The sequence below is a fragment of the Raphanus sativus genome, chromosome 9 (genome assembly GCF_000801105.2).
Source record: "Raphanus sativus cultivar WK10039 chromosome 9, ASM80110v3, whole genome shotgun sequence".
Taxonomy (NCBI): domain Eukaryota; kingdom Viridiplantae; phylum Streptophyta; class Magnoliopsida; order Brassicales; family Brassicaceae; genus Raphanus; species Raphanus sativus.
Window position 1 is genome coordinate 26,456,965 of NC_079519.1, and position 18,131 is coordinate 26,475,095.

The 18,131-nt window shown below is 31.6% G+C and overlaps 1 protein-coding gene and 1 pseudogene across 2 annotated transcripts; one reads left to right on the forward strand and one right to left on the reverse strand.

Moving 5' to 3' along the window:
* Nucleotides 1-6,449: 6,449 nt before the first annotated feature.
* LOC108823787 (diacylglycerol kinase 5) lies at nt 6,450-9,838 on the reverse strand. 2 transcript variants are annotated; one of them, XM_018597069.2, is made up of 12 exons: nt 9,683-9,838; nt 9,239-9,567; nt 9,032-9,160; nt 8,857-8,942; nt 8,642-8,765; nt 8,518-8,566; nt 8,219-8,301; nt 7,997-8,064; nt 7,477-7,551; nt 7,256-7,343; nt 7,068-7,184; nt 6,450-6,975 (listed from the first exon to the last, which is right to left on the reverse strand). In XM_018597069.2, the coding sequence occupies exons 2-12, from the start codon at nt 9,563-9,565 to the stop codon at nt 6,646-6,648; spliced, it is 1,476 nt and encodes a 491-aa protein (XP_018452571.1). In that variant the 5' UTR covers nt 9,566-9,567; nt 9,683-9,838; the 3' UTR covers nt 6,450-6,645. The 2 variants fall into 2 exon arrangements, with proteins under 2 accessions (XP_018452571.1, XP_056851387.1); XM_056995407.1 differs by having other exon boundaries at nt 9,639-9,775.
* A 1,411-nt stretch (nt 9,839-11,249) lies between these two features.
* Nucleotides 11,250-14,401, forward strand: LOC108826533 (rho guanine nucleotide exchange factor 8-like; annotated as a pseudogene).
* The last annotated feature ends 3,730 nt before the right edge of the window (nt 14,402-18,131 follow it).

The following is an 18,131-nucleotide window of genomic DNA, read 5'->3' on the forward strand; positions in this document are numbered from 1 at the left end:
TCTATAAGATATGTCATCAATTTTAGTAGATATATCATATTATTTTGTGAAAATGATTGTAAAGAGGACATGTGGCAAAATCACTTCTCAAATATAGATTAGGAGATAGTTATGTTTATCTATTAGATTAGATAATTGAACGTAAATTAATATAATACACCTTTTGGCCAAAAATAAATAAAGAAATTTTAATATATATTATGTTGTTATCTGTAAATAATATTTTCGATCATAAAGATTAAAAATTAAATTCAGTAATAGTCATATATATATATATATTGTAATGAGAAACTTCATTATAGATACATATATCACCAATTTAAAAATTTAAGAGTATAAACATAACTTATCATGGTAATTATTGAAATAATAATATATGTATTAATAAATATCTATAAGATTATTATGCCCGCATGAGCGGGCCAACCATCTAGTCTCATATTATTTAATCAGTAATTTTAAAAACTCTATTCAAATCAAGTGTTATTCAATATAAGATTTGTGCAAAGATACTTAAACTCACTTGTAATCCCATGTTATAAAATCTAAATCAAATCAACTGTTATTCAACTGTAAATAAGAAAAAATTGTGATAAAGATTTTAGGAGATTTAACAAATCATCTTTAGTTAAAAATAGTTATTGTAGAATAACACATTCAAAAATTACCTAAATCACACCAAAATTAAAACATTCCAAAATCTCTTAAATCTGTTAATTCAATACACCCCCTTAATATTTAAATATATTAATTGAATCTGTCAATTACTCGTGGAATATTCTCTTTTAATTATTATTCAAATTTTACTTTCTAGTAGATATTCCAAAAATCACCCGTAAAGAGTGAGCACATGGTATACCCTCTCTCCTATTGCTCTAAGATCTCTCCAAAAAGAAAGTTCCGTGTATCATCTCGACGGTGGCTGGCTCCGGTGGCTTTCTCAGCACCGGAACCGGACTTTTCTTTTGGTTTGTCCTCTGTTTATGATGAAGCCAGGATTGATGAAGCTTGGTGGAACCAGATCTTTTTGAGAACCTTGTTGGTTTTCCCGATGATGGCAGTTGCGAGAGTTGCATGCATCTCTTCGCTTCTTGATTTGGCTTCTCCCTCTGTTTCATGGTGTTATCCCCATCTTTATCATTGTCTCTTGGTGTTTGATTCTTTCCCATCTTTGTTCTAGTTTTTTTCATCTTTGATTGTCTCCAAAGTTGCATGCTTGTCTCTCCTTGGTGATCTCTTTGATTCCCCTCCGATTTGTTCCTCTTCCTGCCCCGTCTCCTTGTGGCTTGTCTTGTTCGGTGTGGACTGAGGCGCTTCTTGTCATTTACCAAGGGTCTTCTTCGAAGACTCGTCCATCTGATGTGCTTCTCTTTAGGCGTTCTCGAGTCACATCTTTGTTGACTCCGCCAATCCTAGGTGTTTGAATGGTTATTGAACCTTTAGTTGGTTCTATCTTGTTGGGTATGAAGCATTTGTCATGTTGTTCACATCCTGAGCTAGTCACTATAGAAGGTCTTTGTTATCAAGTTATTTTGATGACATGTTACTTTGATCCTAACGTAGTCTAGTCTTGATGCTTTGGTGTACTTCATATGAATTTTGTTGCTAGATTTATTGATGTGGTTTAGGTTTGTTGTATCTCTCTTGTCTCCTTTTAGTAAGGTTTTGTCTCCGGGGAATTAGATTCCGCTGGTTCTGTATATCACTTATGTATCCTATCTCCAAATCCATTCATGGTTAATATAAACTGTCAGTGTTAAAAAAAGTAAATATTCCAAAATATAATTTCTTTATGAGTAGAAGATTTTGTTCAGTATTTACTAAAAGTATTATATTATAGCTTATCATGAAAGAAAAATCATTTAAGAATGTCTATTAATTTCCTTTATAGATAAGACTTTCGCAGCATAAGAAATGACCTACTATACTTTCTATGCTCTCACATTTTTTGTTACTTTTTTTTTTGAACCGATTTTTGTTTTTTTTGTTACTTTTAATCAGGTATTATCTGAGATTTAGATTTTAAGCCAGATCCGTTTCGAAAATCTAGATATCCGAAAAGGTCGAATCTGTATCAGGATCGAAAATCTAGATATCTGGATCAAGAGTTTCTATAAGATAATTATTGCAAAAATAATAATATCTATATATAAAAATCAAATTTTATTTTCATTTTTATATAGTATATATAAATTTTGTAATATTTATACATAGAATAATTAAAACATTATACACAGTTTTATTTTTAAATTATTTTTAGTATTTATATATATAGTAATATTTTTCTTATTTATTTTAAAGATCCACATCCGGTTCTGGATATCCGTCGGATATTACAATTTTTAAAAAGATATCCGACATTCGAATATCCAAAAATTCCAGATCGGTATAAAATAGTAAAATCATAGATCTGCGAGATAAAGATCCATATCCGGATATCTTAAAATTTCTCGGATACCCGATCCTACCAGACCTACTTTTAATAATCTATGAAGCCATACATAATTTGATCCTTTTTTGTTTTTTCCCGATATTTCTTTTATAAGCAGAAAAAACATTTGATCCTCTTGCCCATGAATTCATATTTTATATTATGATTTTGGCTGTTCGTTTTTCTAACTAAAAAATCAATGTTGGTGATCTTTTACAGGTTTATAGTCTCTGAAATGGTGACAAAGGAAGCTTATGGCTCGGTTAAGTAGTTTTTATCTCTGCGTGCGTTTGTGTTTGATTTTGTCTAGGCTACTGAGGCACAATTGTAATAGCAAACTAGCTAGGATTTCACCATCACATGGTATGTGAAAATCATCTTTAAGTTAGGGATGGACATTTTACCCGATACCCGACAAAAAAAAATCGAACTGAAATCCGAACCGAAGTAGCAAAATACTCGTACGGATATTAATTTAGGAGATATTGGATATCATAACCCAAACGGATAAGATCCAAACCTGAATGGATATCCGAAAATAATCGAACATATGTATACTAACGCGGAAAATAATTTGACACTCAGTTAAAATGCACATCAAGCTTTTTATTTCATTTATTAACAATAATTAAATCCATTTTTTTGTTAATGTATATTCATTCTTAAAATGTTATCTCTAAATTTATTAATTATTAAATCTATTAAAATAAAATAAAAATCAGTTAAGTGAAATTTATATTTTTAAATACAAAAAAAATGAAAAAAATTAATTTTTTCTTTCAAAATTTAAATATCCGAACCCGACCCCAAACAATCGAACCTGAACTAAAAACGCCAGAACCCGACCCGAGATACAGAAATACCCGAACAGATTCTATACCCTTATACCGAAATACTTGGAAATACCTGACCCGGACAGATGTTCGAACGCCCACCCCTATTTTAAACTATCTAGTTTTTTCAATTATAGTATTTCCTTCTCTGTTTCTCAAGATTTTAGATAGTAAGCTTATGTTTATAAAATTATTTGAAACAGTGACTAACCAAAATGACAACATTATCAGACTTAGAGGTGGACACGGAGCGGATATCCAGAATTTTAAGGATATCCGTGATCCGATCTGCTCCATACGATCCGATCCGATCTGTAATCAAAAACACTAAACACTAAATCTTAAAAAATACTAAACCTTTAATTTTAACCCCCTAGACACTTGGACAAATCCTAAATCCTAGGTTTTAGAGGTTAGGATTTAGGGTTTAGTGTTTTAAGATTTAGTGTTTAGTGTTTTGATTTATAGTTTAGGATTTATCCAAGTATTTAGGATTTACCCAAAAATTTAGGGTTTAAGGTTTAGTGTTCTGTTGAAGACGTTAATTTTTTTTTTAATTTTTTGTAATTATTACTAATTTTATTTATTTTACTTTTAAAATTAAATAATATAATATAACTTGACAATATTTTGTTCCCATTTTTAAAAGATATTGAATATAAAATAATAACATACGATTGATTGGTAAATCTACAGATTCACCGTACTACAAATACACCGTAGGAGGTGAACTCAAGAATAACTCATTTAAACGGTGTCTCACATCTACATTAGTTTTTGGATGAATGAAATTAAACTCGGATGTTAACTATATAACATCATTAAATTGAGGGATGTTGTCATGCATAATATATACTTTGTATATTTATATATACATTAGTTTAGTTTACATAGTTAGCCATGTGATGACCAATAATTCATGTAGTCAGTAATCAAATTATCTTCATTATGTAATTTATCTGTATAAAAAACATCTAATCAATTAAAATTGGAATACAAAATTAGATTCTCCTTAGTTTTCTATTATATTTACATTCTCATTCCACTGATGTATTAAATGAAGCTATATTAATGGATCTTTTGTATTTTTCTAATTTATCAAATTATTTTCTAAATAAATTTTAAAATAAAACAATTATTTAGTTACAATTTAATTCCACATAAAAACTACGTAATCCTAACTTTTAGCATTTATTATCTTTTTATCAAATTACACAACTATAATACATATTTATATGATTTTCCAATTAATAACTAACTAATAAAATATGACAAAGCCATCCGTTTAATAAATTTAGAATAAAATATTGTTTTAAATATATATAGTCATATTTCATTATTTATTAGTAATAACTAAAATTAAAAGTCACATAAAAGAATCATTTATATAATATATGAATTAATATATAAATATATTATTTTACATATATTTTTAATAAGTAATACCCCAACGTAAATTATGTATAATAAATATTGAAGTGTAAAAATCTATTGCACCAGGCTTTAAATAGTATATAAACTAATTTATTATACAGAATTTTCGATCCACAAAAAATAATTCGACATGATTGAATGAAATTGCTTCATTTGTGATAAGAATTTAAAATGGTTAACAAAAAAAAAATTATTTATTATTTTTTTACATAGTCAGTTATGCATAGCATTCGGATATCCATTCATGTATGAGTTTTTTTTTGGGTATCGGTTCTTTTTTGGGTTTTGAGATTAAGCTCTATTCAGATACTATAAAATTATGGATAAGTTTCGAGTAGGTCTGGGCAAAAAATCTGAATCCGAATAACCGAACCAAACCCGATCTGAAAAAGTAGTATCGAGTCCGAACCGAAATTGAACGGGTTCAAAATTTTGGTATTTAAAAAACCGAATCCAAACCCGATCCGAACATATGTATTTCGGATGCCCGAATATATCCGATATAGATTTATATACCTATATATATATAAATTAATTTTAGATATAATGTATACTAAAAACATCTAAAATATAGATAGTACTTTTAAGTTATCCAAAAAATTAAAAATATATACAAAATAGTCAAAATAAATATTTAAAATATTTAAAGTATTGTCAAAGAACCAGAAATACTTAAATTATTTATTTTACTTTATCCAAATAGTTAAACCAAATCAATTTATATGTTAATTTTAAGTATTTTGACATATGTTATTCAAATTTATATGTAATATAATATTTTGTTTGTAGATTTTAAGAAATTTAAAGTATATAATCAATTTTAAAATTTAAAAAATTAAAAATAATTTAAATGGGTTATCTGAACCCAAACCGAACCCGCAAAGATCCAAATTGAATGCGAACCGAAATTTCGAAATATCCGAGTGGGGCTGAAATCTTTGACTCCGAAAACTCGAAACCCAAATAGACCCGAAACGAAACCCGGACGTATACCCGAACGCTCACTCCTAGTTTCGAATATGTCCTCCCAAATCCGGATGGATTCGATTTAGAGGTACAGAAATTTAAAAATATTCAAAACTAATGTATTTGAAACTGGTTCGGATATTTGTATCAAAAATAACCTTATTAACCGATTCAATTCATATATTTTAAATAATCATATAACCAAAAATAATCATATCACTCGATTTGATTCGGATTCGATTCTAATACATACGAATCTAAGAATATTTTATACAATTAATTATGTGATGAAACAAAATATATAGCACTAATCATAAAAACAAAATATTAATTTATAAAAAAGATAAAAATTAACACTCGCACGAATCAATATCTAGTTATTATTTAATTTGTTACTCTCTCTGTTTTTAAAAGATCCATGTTCTAGGAAAAAAAATTGTTTTAAAAAGATACATTTTTTACTTTTTCAATGTATAATTTAATGAAAATCTGTTAATTTCAAGAAAATTAATTGTGTTTATTGGACTTTTATTGGTTAAAGGTTATGGAAAATTGTTATTCACAAAAATCAATACATTTTTAATGTGATTTCTTAATATATGTGAAAAGTCTAGAATATGTATTTTTTAAAAACAGAGGGAGTATATATTTTAATTGACATCCCAACCGATAATGTTGCTCTAGGTAATTACAAAATCACTTTTGAACATGTAAACGCTTGGCCTTAATGTGTAACCTGTCATGCTCGCTGTCGCACAAATGCATAACAGAACAAGGAACGGAGCTGTTATAAAATCCAGAAGCATTATATAGCTGTCTCGATCATTCATTAAGCGTGAACAACAAATGAAATTTTGTGAAAAATGGGTACCAACTGCTGCTAGCTGCCTCTTTATGAAAGAGTTTTATAAATATGCCAAAAAAAAAAAATAGAGACCGGAAGAAGAATGCATAGAATCAACAGTGAAAAAGGCTAATTTTCTAACTAAGGTGAGAAATATCAACCTCGTCAGGAATCTTGAAGGTATCTGCAGCACCAAACTTTCTAAATTCCTCGCCTTCAGTCACTGAGTCGTCTTCATTATCATCATACTCTTCTGCCGAATCCTGATGACGGGGCGTTGAAGGGTCGTACATGCTTCTGGACCGGCAGTCATGAGTTGCAAGCATGTTCACTTGGCCAAGGTGTGAAAGCTCTACCATCACAGTTTCATCATCCATTGGCAGTGGCTGTTTCCAGGGCTCCCCATCCATCCTCATAAATGTATGGTCTGCTGCTCCTTTGCGAAATTCGAAGCGAATGCGGTTTGCCTAGTCACGAAAGAGAAACAAGCCCAACCAACTTGATAAGTTATAATTTGTGTGTGCACCCAATCATCACTTCTTTTTGTACAACACTTTACCTGGGCAAGTCGTGTACCGTGTCCATTTGGAGCGAGCAGGACAAGACCGTGCCAAGCATTTCTGAACCCAACAACCTCAATGTAGCCATCGTCAACGAACGGTGGAGTCAAGTCTTTCTGTTGTGTCACAAGAAAGAAATGTCCTTATTATTTTACCATGGCAAAGATATATGAATGTCAAGACATACATCACGTTGTTTCGTGGGATTTGGTGTGCCCCAAGGATTTAGCCCTCCAGAAAAGCTGGGTAGATTCAGACATACAATGGACCTGATGCTGTGAGAGTAGAAACAAATGTCAGGAGTTGGAGTCTTTTCTTTTATTCAAAAGGAGGGGCATTGACAGTGATTATATATCCAACACGGAAAAAATACCAAGTGATCCCTTAGGAACATTTAGATAAGAGTACCTATGCGGTATGTCAAGGTCATGCCATTGGCCATTTTTATCTGCAATCTTAACCTTTGCAAGCTGAGCTATGTTCCTGCAGGGGAACACCATAGAGCTGACCGTTACATCGTGCAAGAGAGCAAAATCATAAATAATAAGATATCAAAGTTACAGACAAAGACTTGAAATCTAAGAAATTTAGATACCATAACCGATAAAATATAAAATATATAACCACCCCCATTTATTTAATCTAAGACACCAATCAAAAGGTGCTCATAATCATAGATGCATGTTTATATATAGATGCTGAACAGTTGAAAAGTATTCAAAAATTTGACATAGCCAAATCCAAGCGGAGAAATGAAGGTATGCAGAGAATATCTTTTGACAAAGGATTGGGCCGGAGTTCATTGTTATCATTTAGAGAAATGTCTAAAATCTCCTCCCTTGTACACGAATAAAAATGTGAACGAAGTTGGGGGGAGCTGAGACTCCAGAACAGGAAAACAATGTATATATATTCACATCTTACTCACCGTGAAGCAGGGTGGAAGAGAGAGGCACAAAACCATCCTTGCGTGCAACCAAGCTTTACATACGTACTCTAGCAAATTGAAAACCGGAATGTGAAACCAGTGCTATTACTTTTTTTCTTTTCTGAACACCAGCTAATGCTATTTACTTGTTTAATTTTAGTCCTAACGGGATTATATAAATTAACAAAATCAGCCGAGAGAAAAACTTGAAGAACAAGGTACCTGATTAACGAGCTGATTCTTAAATTTTTCAGGGTGCAGCTTCCTCTCAGAGTGAAACGCATAAGAAACTTGAGCATCCATTCCTGCACACAAGGGGGAATTTGTCTTTGAAAATTGACACGTAGATATCAGTTTTATTTTTTTAATTTTTTAAATCCCATCATTTGATTTCCATACAGATTCATGGCAAACTATCAAAAAAGATTAGTTATATGATTGCTAGCACATCAACCATCCATAACAGAAACCTAACGGCCGGTGCTATCTTATGAGCATTTGCAGAAACAAAAAGTTCTCACCGAGGCTAAAGTAATTCCAGAATCCCCCGCGAAATGTGTGGTAACCTTCCTGGAAAGAGTAAAGGATGATATATCCAATAAATAAGAGAAAATGAGTGAGAATAAGATATTATTTTTTTTTTACCATATTTAGTTCATCAGTTGAAGAGACACGGTGAAATGCGTGTAGAGAATGTGGTAACTCAAGAGGTGCAAGAGGATCACAAGGGCCTTCTTTAGGAGCCTTCATCCTCATAACTATGTGCCAACTTAAAGTAACACAAAAATGTATTCACCAGTTAATTCCAGAACTATTAAAAATAAATAGATAAAAAGAGATATGTATATATATATATAGACTTGTCAATCTTCATCTCTTTGGCCTTGAGGACTTGATCCAAAAACAACTCCACCGAAGTCCTATCAGTTCCGGGGTTTTTCTTTCCCTGAATAGAGAGAGGGATTGGATTTTGAATTGCATCTTCTGATATAGTAGTAAAGAAACAAATATGAGGGAGTGTAGTGTACCACTCACCCATCCAAATGCAAAGGGAAGGTTATTTCCTGTACCCAAAGGTACAGTGGCAATAGGAGGAGGATGTGATAATTTAAGGTCACACACAACTCCAAGTAGCCACCCAGCAGTTCCATCACCTCCTGCAACCTTATTATATAAAAAAAAAGGATTGCAATCAACTATCGTCTTTTATTGTATGTCTACATTACAAACTAACTAACTCACAATTATTTTTAACTTGTCCCGAACGTGACGAGCGAGATCATCATCCTTGAGCCTCTCGAGGTTAAGATAGATTCTGCGGAGCACCTTATCGGGTGTCTCAACCCCAAGATCAAAGACCTGCTTATCGTTGAGAAGAGAGCGATAGGTGAGGAAGAGTTCCCCACCCAACTGACCACCGCTTTTGGAGTTGACGAAGACAAGGACTGGACTCTCTGGTGGAACGATCTCCGACTCCGGTTCCGATTCGGGCGAGAGGACGTAAGAAGGGATGTAGAACTTCTTTACAAATTCTGATAAACTCTTGTAGTTGTTGTTATCTTCCTCCATGGCTTGACGAAACAAAAACAAAAATGAAAGAAGAATTAATATTAGAGATTCAGCACAATCATTTTTTTTTTACCAAAGTAAAAAATCAGATTGGATCTGTGATCGACAAAAGGAAACCATTGATTGGACGAATCGGGATCCGAGAAAAGTTCGTAATTTCCAAAATGATGATATCCTTTGTCTCATTATATAAAAGGGGATTTTATGGACTACTCTCGCAGTGTCCCCACCTGCGACAGCAACGGTGGCTGCGGAGCAGTTGGCCCCCTTTTTGCTGACGAGGACTGAGTCATTCGCCGCGTTACTCGTCACTCTCCACTTCCCTCTTCTTATAAACATGGGCCTGTTTATTTTGGGCCTTCAAACTTTTGGGAATTTTAAACATGGGTCTTCCTTTAAACTCGTCACTGAGTATTTCGTTCGTCCTCTTTTCGCGCGTCTCGGGTTGGTAAACCGTACCGACAAGTCTCTTGGGTAGGCCTGCGACATTTAACCGAAACCGAATACCCGAGTCGGATCCGACCCGGAATGGACCGGTTCGGTTTGATTTCGGTCATACCATAATTATCCGATGGATCTGGTGCTGATTATCCATGGTATCGGTTCGGTTTCGGTTTTTACCCGGAACCGATCGGATACCCGATTAAACCAGGTTCTATGTTTAAAAAACATAAATTTACGTCTCCCGAGGGTCGAACCCAGGTTGGAAGGCGAAGTGCTATGGTGCTGATTATCCATGGTATTGGTTCAGTTTCGGTTTTTACCCGGAACCTATTGGGTACCCGATTAAATCAGGTTCTATGTTTAAAAAACATAAATTTACGTCTCCCGAGGGTCGAATCCAGGTTGGAAGGCGAAGTGCTATGGTTAGTACCACTACGCTACTTCATCTTCTTTGTTCATAATTACATATTATTAATATATATACGATTCCGATTCATTTTTCCTTTAAAATATTAATTTCTTAAAAAAAAATCTGTAAATTATTTTATTTTGTGAATATTATATATATGTTTCACATAATAAACGGGTATCCGGAACCGACCCGAAACCCGAACCGAAATCTGTTAAGTACCCATTGGATATAGAATTCATTTATCCGAAAACCCAGATTCGAATGGATCTTATCCGAACCCGACCCGAATATCTGAAGTCCCAGCCCTACTCTTGGGAATTATATTTGGTTACATACTATTTGAATTGTACTGAGTGTTTTCTTGTGATATGCACATAAATAATAATTTAATTACATAATTCTTTTTAGTGTTCCAAAAATATATATTACTTCCTCTGTTTTAAAATTTTATATGTTTTGACATTTTCACATAAATTAATAAAATATATTAAATTTATGTATTAAATGCATTATTTATTTTTCATAATTCTAAACCAATAAGAATTCATTAAATATAATTAATTTTTTTGAAATTGCAATTAATCATTATTAGTTGATAAAAATTGTATTGAAAATATAAAAAAGTGTTTTTTAAACATGTTTTTTCTACAATATGTATGTTTCTTTATGAAACAGAGAAAAATATTATTTTTTTATTTTTAAAAAAAGTTTAGTTTACACTGGGACATTATTATTTTTCTACTTTAACTATATCTGTTGAATCAGTTGTGGAGTTTTATTGTCGTTTCCTTACTTCGTGGAACTTTTACTACAAACCATCAATTTATTTCGAAAAGGAAAGAGAAGAAAACAAATCCTAAAAAAGCTAACTTCCTAAATTTTGATCTATTAATTTCTTAATATTCAAATGTTTCTAATCCCTAGATCCAAAACAAACGTTTGTTGTTAAGAATTTCGTTTCACTTTAAAACCAAAGACAAAAACCTTACAGTAATTTTGTAAAAAGCTGTATCATCTTGAGATCAGCTGGATTTTAAAGGCAAAAAAGTTTTTAACTTGTGGGGCAAGAAAACAAGCGAACCTGGTCGTACCATGGTTGCAGTGTTGGAAAGAGGACTAAGCGCTTCCAAATCATTCAATATTAAAAGAATGTTTCATCCATTGTCTACAAAACAACGACCTCAACCCCTTGTCGTGGAGAAGGGTGATCCTCATCTTCTCCAATCCAACACACCTGAAAGCCAAAACTCCGATCAAAGCCCCGTTGATGGCATGCCTCCCATGATTTCCCCTCTTACTCGGCCGGGAAAACGACCCGAGAGACAACAAGCAGGTTAATATAAGATTTTTTGGGCCCAAGAAAAATGTTTTTTCCGTGAGAGAATCCCTAGTAATGACACAAATTATTGCAGATACTGAAATGAAGGACAGGTTTGCGAAATTACTTCTTGGAGAAGATATGTCGGGTGGTGGAAAAGGCGTATCTTCTGCTCTTGCTCTTTCCAACGCCATCACAAATCTTGCTGGTAAATATTTTTCTTTTTTCATCCTTAAGATTTTTAAATTGATCTCTTAAATTATAATTCTGATGATGGTACGATTGTTCTCAGCGTCCATATTCGGGGAACAGACAAAGCTGCAACCGATGCCACATGATAGACAAGCCAGGTGGAAGAAAGAAACTGATTGGTTGTTGTCTGTGACCGATCATATCGTCGAGTTTGTTCCTTCTCAACAAACGAGCAAAGATGGAGTCTGCACCGAGGTTCGAATATTCCAAAAGACGTATATATATCACTTTATACCTCTTTAGGTAGATTTATAATGTTTTTAGTTATTTTTATGAAGATTATGGTGACAAGACAAAGAGGTGATCTTCTCATGAACATCCCAGCCCTTCGAAAACTAGACGCCATGCTAATCGTAAGTGCTTCCATTTGCATATTATAACCTATTTTTATTACCCCACCCCCAAAAAAAATAAAAATAAAAACTGGATATAATCGGACATTATTGGTCGCCTAGTAGTTAGTGTAAGATGTAGCGTATGATGGATTAATGGTGATGGAAAACATGTTCAGGATACACTAGACAATTTCAGAGGACACAATGAGTTTTATTATGTGTCAAGAGATTCAGAAGAAGGAAAACAAGCAAGTGCTGCTAGGTCAAACGACAAATGGTGGCTCCCTCCAGTAAAAGTTCCTCCCGGCGGTTTATCTGAACCGGCTCGGAAAATGCTTTACTTCCAAAAGGATTCAGTCACACAGGTCCAAAAAGCAGCAATGGCTATTAATGCTCAAGTCCTCTCTGAAATGGCAATACCTGAGAGCTACATCGACTCTCTCCCAAAGGTAAACCAATCACTCACTCATACAATATTTCATTTCTCCCTTTGTTGTTTGTTATATATATATATATCAAATTTAAGCTTTGATTTTCTGCTGACAGAACGGGAGATCAAGCCTTGGGGATTCGATCTACAAGAGCATAACAGAGGAGTGGTTTGATCCAGCGCAGTTCTTGTCGATGCTGGACTTGTCGACAGAGCACAAAGTGTTGGACTTAAAGAACAGGATTGAGGCGTCTGTTGTTATTTGGAAGAGGAAGCTTCACTTAAAGGACAACAAATCTTCCTGGGGATCAGCAGTTAGCTTGGGGAAAAGAGAATTGTTTGAAGTGAGAGCAGAGACGATCTTGATCTTACTCAAGCAGAAATTTCCCGGTCTTCCTCAATCTTCGCTTGACATCTCTAAAATTCAATTTAACAAGGTAAAATGCAAAGAAATGTATTAGCTAGCTAATTAGTCCTTAATTATGAGATTGATCCCTCATCTACTGTAGATGACTTGGGTGACAAGAAAGAAACTCATAATTTTTTAAAGGTTATAAGAAACAAAAGATAATCCAAACTATTGAACTATTGAGTGGTTAAATGAATATACAGGACGTTGGACAAGCGGTGTTGGAGAGCTACTCGAGGATTCTTGAGAGCTTGGCTTATACGGTGATGTCAAGGATAGAAGATGTTCTTTATACAGATTCTTTGGCACAAAAGCAAGCTTTATTGGCTGAAGAGACATCAGACGCTGGGACGGATTCAGAGTCAGCGGGATCTTCTCACTCGGGAGAAGAGACCGAGAAGCTTGACCCACACTACTCCAAAACCTTGTTGGATTTCATGGGTTGGAGCGACAATAGTTCCAAAGGCTGCGATAAACCTACCAAATCCCCATCTATTACGCCGAAAAAACTCTCTTACTTGGAGAAGTTAGAGAATTTTAACGGTTTTAGAAGCCCCAAAGATAGACATTAATTACGAAAATCCATGTGTGATGGTAAATTCACAGAAGCCACAAGAGTTTAGCTAGGGAAAAGGAATAATAACAGAGTAGCAAATGAATTATTCACACCCAATTCCTTCCGGCTTTCTTCCTCGGATAGGGAATTCTTTATCTTAAAAGGTTTTTAAACTCTTAAAGAAAAAAGATTACTCTATGTCAACTGGACATGTTGTTGTTGTTCCAAAATATTTAAATGCTGTATTTGTTGTTTTTGACTTCCAAAATATAGTTGATATTAATACGTTTATTTATGGTGTTAATCATGGGCATAAGATGGCAAACAGTACGTGTATCTAAAGGTGCACCTATAAACTTAGAATTTTGAGTTTGATTGGAGATAGATTACATCTCTCTACAGAGCCTTTGGAATAAAGATATCTCGCCCCAAGAACTTGGCCCGAAAATTCGACAATCAGGAGATTGGTTTGAAGACTCGTCCCAAGTGCTCGGCCTATTAAATTCAGCCAAGTTCAATAGGTTAAACCGTTTTAGGGCAAAGAATGGAGGAGGCTCGTGTATCAAAGAGGGATAAAGAGAGACCAAGAAGGGCATTGAGATTCCACTACAAAGATTGACGGCTAGAAAGTAAGGTTTCCTCCTTTCTTTCTGATTTGTACTTTCCAGCACACTCCATCAAGCGCTGTTACTCTTCTTTCTTATTATATAAACATTGTAACTTCTCTTTCATCTAATCAGTAAAACGCCTTTGAAATAACTCTTGTGCATTTCTTTAGAGTCGACCAAACTCAGATTTAGAAGTTGTCACCCACTATGAGGTTATATAAAGTAGAACTAACAAGATCAGCATGAATCCCAAAGGTTCGGCCAACGGAAACAAACCTGCACCAGCAATATAAGCCAACCATGACATAAATGATGCAAATCATCATGGACCGCTTTGCCCAGTAGGTTAAAATTTGCCTAGGTCATCAGCTCCTTTTACTTCGGTATTAGAGCAATTGTAGTGGTTGGACGTGATTTTGGTTGATGTTCCCGAACCGAAAACGTACCGGGGACAAAAACACCATCGAAACGTTATGGGACATCTTGGGGATGCGATCAGAACCGGCCCTTGGGCCAAGCCGAGGAAGCAGTTGTTTTGCTTCCGGACATTTTATTATAAAGATAATTTTGGCTGGATTTTTCTAAAACGTTTCCTTAGTCTAGTGATAAAATCTGAAAACTCTAGATTCTCCTAGCTTGAACCGGGATCAATCTCAGCTAATTCACTTACCTTCTATTCAAAAAAAAATTTAACCTAGATGTTAACTTATAATCTTGTTATCAGTTTTTAGATTTTTTAAACCTTTTACCTGATAAACTAAATTTTGATGATACATGTTTAATGACTATTATTATTACTAGGAAATAACCCCGTGCGTAAACGCCCGGGAATAATGAATTTTTTATTTCATATTTTATTTTTACTTTATTTAGCTTTGTAATAAATTAAAAAAAACAAATTAATGTATAATATTGTAATTGTTTTAGAAATAAATAATTATTGGTCTAACAAAATACTTATATAATGTGTGAATATTAAATAAATCGTGTTCATGAAAAATGAAAAAAGTTTAAATTATGTGTGGCATTGTATTATTAAATAATATATTTATCTTCAATTTTTTCCGTTGTTTTCTTATTTTTTTGGTTGATTCTTTCATTGCATTTAGATTGTCATTTGCCATTTGTTTTACATCTGTAGCTATCTTTATTAATTTTGTTTTTGTATGATTACCTTCCGAAAAATTTACCTTTGCATTTCTTGAAGCCTCGTGATCACTTACATAGAATTTATTGATAATCTCTTTTATAACATTCTTTATAGTATTTTTGTATGTCTTTAAAATTAAATACCAAAGTATGTATATTAATCATTAATTAAAAGCATAAAGTTTTTTTCAATTGTATTGTACCTCTTTCATATTAATTGGATTTCATGTGATTTATGTAACCATTTACCCAACTAAGTTAATTTACAATTAAAGAACGCGACTTTCACATTAAATTTGAAAAGTTTACCAATTTTTTTTTCTGATATAAAGAAGATAACTGCGTTATCAATTGAGTCATTTATTGATTGTTCCTGCATTTAGGAGTTTTTAAAATATAGTCTTAGTATATACACTATAAATTACAAATAATTATAAATAATAGACCGACCTGAAATTTAATCGAGTTAGTTGCTGAGTTACGCAAAATTCTGTTTATGTCTTTGTTGAATGTGGTTACAAATGTTGTGTATGAATCATATTTGACGATAATTTCAAGCTTATTTAACAAGACTTAGTATTATTAATTTGTTAATTATTTAAGTAAAGCATACTTACATCCATTTAAGTTACCTTAAGATGCCAACAATGATTAGTAATTCCATTAATTTCTTGAACTTATTTTAATAATTTTCCTTTCGATTGTAAATTATTTTCCTTATCAATTAATTTTTGTGCATAATAAATTGTGTATATAATGTTTATTTAGAACTGTGAAAATCAAGTGTTTGTATTAATATATTTAATAATTTAACTACCTCAAACGAATATTTGCCAATGATAAAATCTAATATCTTTCTTATTTTGATAATGTTCTTATTTGTTTCATTAAATTACTTTCTTCCTTCACTAGACAAGTATTGGAAGTGTCCGGTTTAAACAACAAATTAAAAAATATATAATATATGTATAATGATACGATCAAAATACATCTTTAACAAACATTTTTACTTAAATAATATACCAATTGAAATATATAGTGCTTGGAAATCAAAGAAAAATGAAACTAATAGTTATAAAAATTAACATTTGCCAAAAGGAAAAAGAAAATATCATACATGGTGTTGGAAACTTTAATATTTAAACAAAAAAAGTTGTTTATACTTTCACAAACATATTTAAAACACGCAGTAAAAATAGTGATAGTTTAACAATACAATTTAAAATACTATAAATGAAACACTAAAATCAATGAATTTGTAAAGTATTAGGTTACACAAAATTTATTTGTATGATAAAACCTCTAAATTTTTCTTCAAAACTAAAAACTAAGATCATACAAAAAATACAAATAGAATTTTAATGTTTGCATGTACTTCAAAAACTATTGGCGTTATTTGATATTATCATATCAGTTTTTTTTATATGTCTACAATACAATTTACAACCAAAAATAGGAGTTAAAACAAAAAATAATGAGTTTAGAGTAGAAAGAAAATATAACTACAAGATTGTATAACCTACTCCTCTTATGTATCTACTCTAACAAAATAGATTCTAAAAATCTACAAATTTTTTGGACTATAAAATAATTATAGTGGTCAACCTAAAATTGACCGTTTTGTTAACATAATTTAAAAATGTGAGTATTTTAACCAATCAACATATTTGTTTAAACTACTATTTGATTGTTTAGATTGTTTTTGAACCATCTAGATTTTTTCAATTAAAATAATATAATAATATTTATATATCAAAGGAAAGATATTTTAATATATATATATATATTTAAAAAATTCTAAATCTATTTATATAAATATCTTATATGATTTTCAATATTTATAACAAAATATAAGGTTTCCTATACCCATATCAAATTTAAATATTATAAATATCTCTATTTTAATAAAATAGTAAAGGGGAACTTGCTGAATATTAAAAATATATATTTAATTAAAATTTGTTTTTTTATAATATATATTCATAGTTACGTAAGAAGGAAATCAGATTTTTTAAACTATATCAATTATACATGTAACAATGTTTATATCTTATAATCTAAGAAGATACCTGCAATTAATGATTATCTTATGTTATGTACTGTTATACAAAATGTTCAAATATAAAAATGTATATTTTAAAAATAAAATAACAACAATATATTTTATCACAAATTTTTAACCTATAAAATTATTTTTATTATAAAATGTACTATATTAATTTATGTCAACAAGATTACAGATAAAATTTTCATCATTAAAATTATAAATAAATTTAACTTTTAATGTAATCTACAAAATATAAATATTAATTTTTATTTTTAGTGGGAAACCATCATATGAGTATTAAATGTTCTTAAACTAATAAATTTATTTCTATTTCAAAAGACATCGTGAGAACTTTTTAACGAGTCATTCAAATAAAATACTATATTTCACACGTCTAAATTCTTATTTAAACAAACCCGCGTGTGCGCGGACTATTAAATTCTTTATTAAAATTTAATATAATTTATCTAATAAATTTTATTTGTGATTATATTTGTTTTTTATTTATAGAAATTTTATTTATGTCTCATTTTCTCCCTATATATTAACTATATATTTTATTATACACAAGTTTACAAGATATACTATACATATATAAAAAATTAC

Coding starts and splice junctions, on each gene's coding strand:
- LOC108823787 (XM_018597069.2), bottom strand. CDS start 9,565: ATGGAGGAAGATAACAACAACTACAAGAGTTTATCAGAATTTGTAAAG. Junction 8,943..9,031: donor TTCCCTTTGCATTTGGATGG/GTGAGTGGTACA, acceptor CTCTCTATTCAG/GGAAAGAAAAACCCCGGAAC. Junction 7,185..7,255: donor ATCCCACGAAACAACGTGAT/GTATGTCTTGAC, acceptor GTGACACAACAG/AAAGACTTGACTCCACCGTT.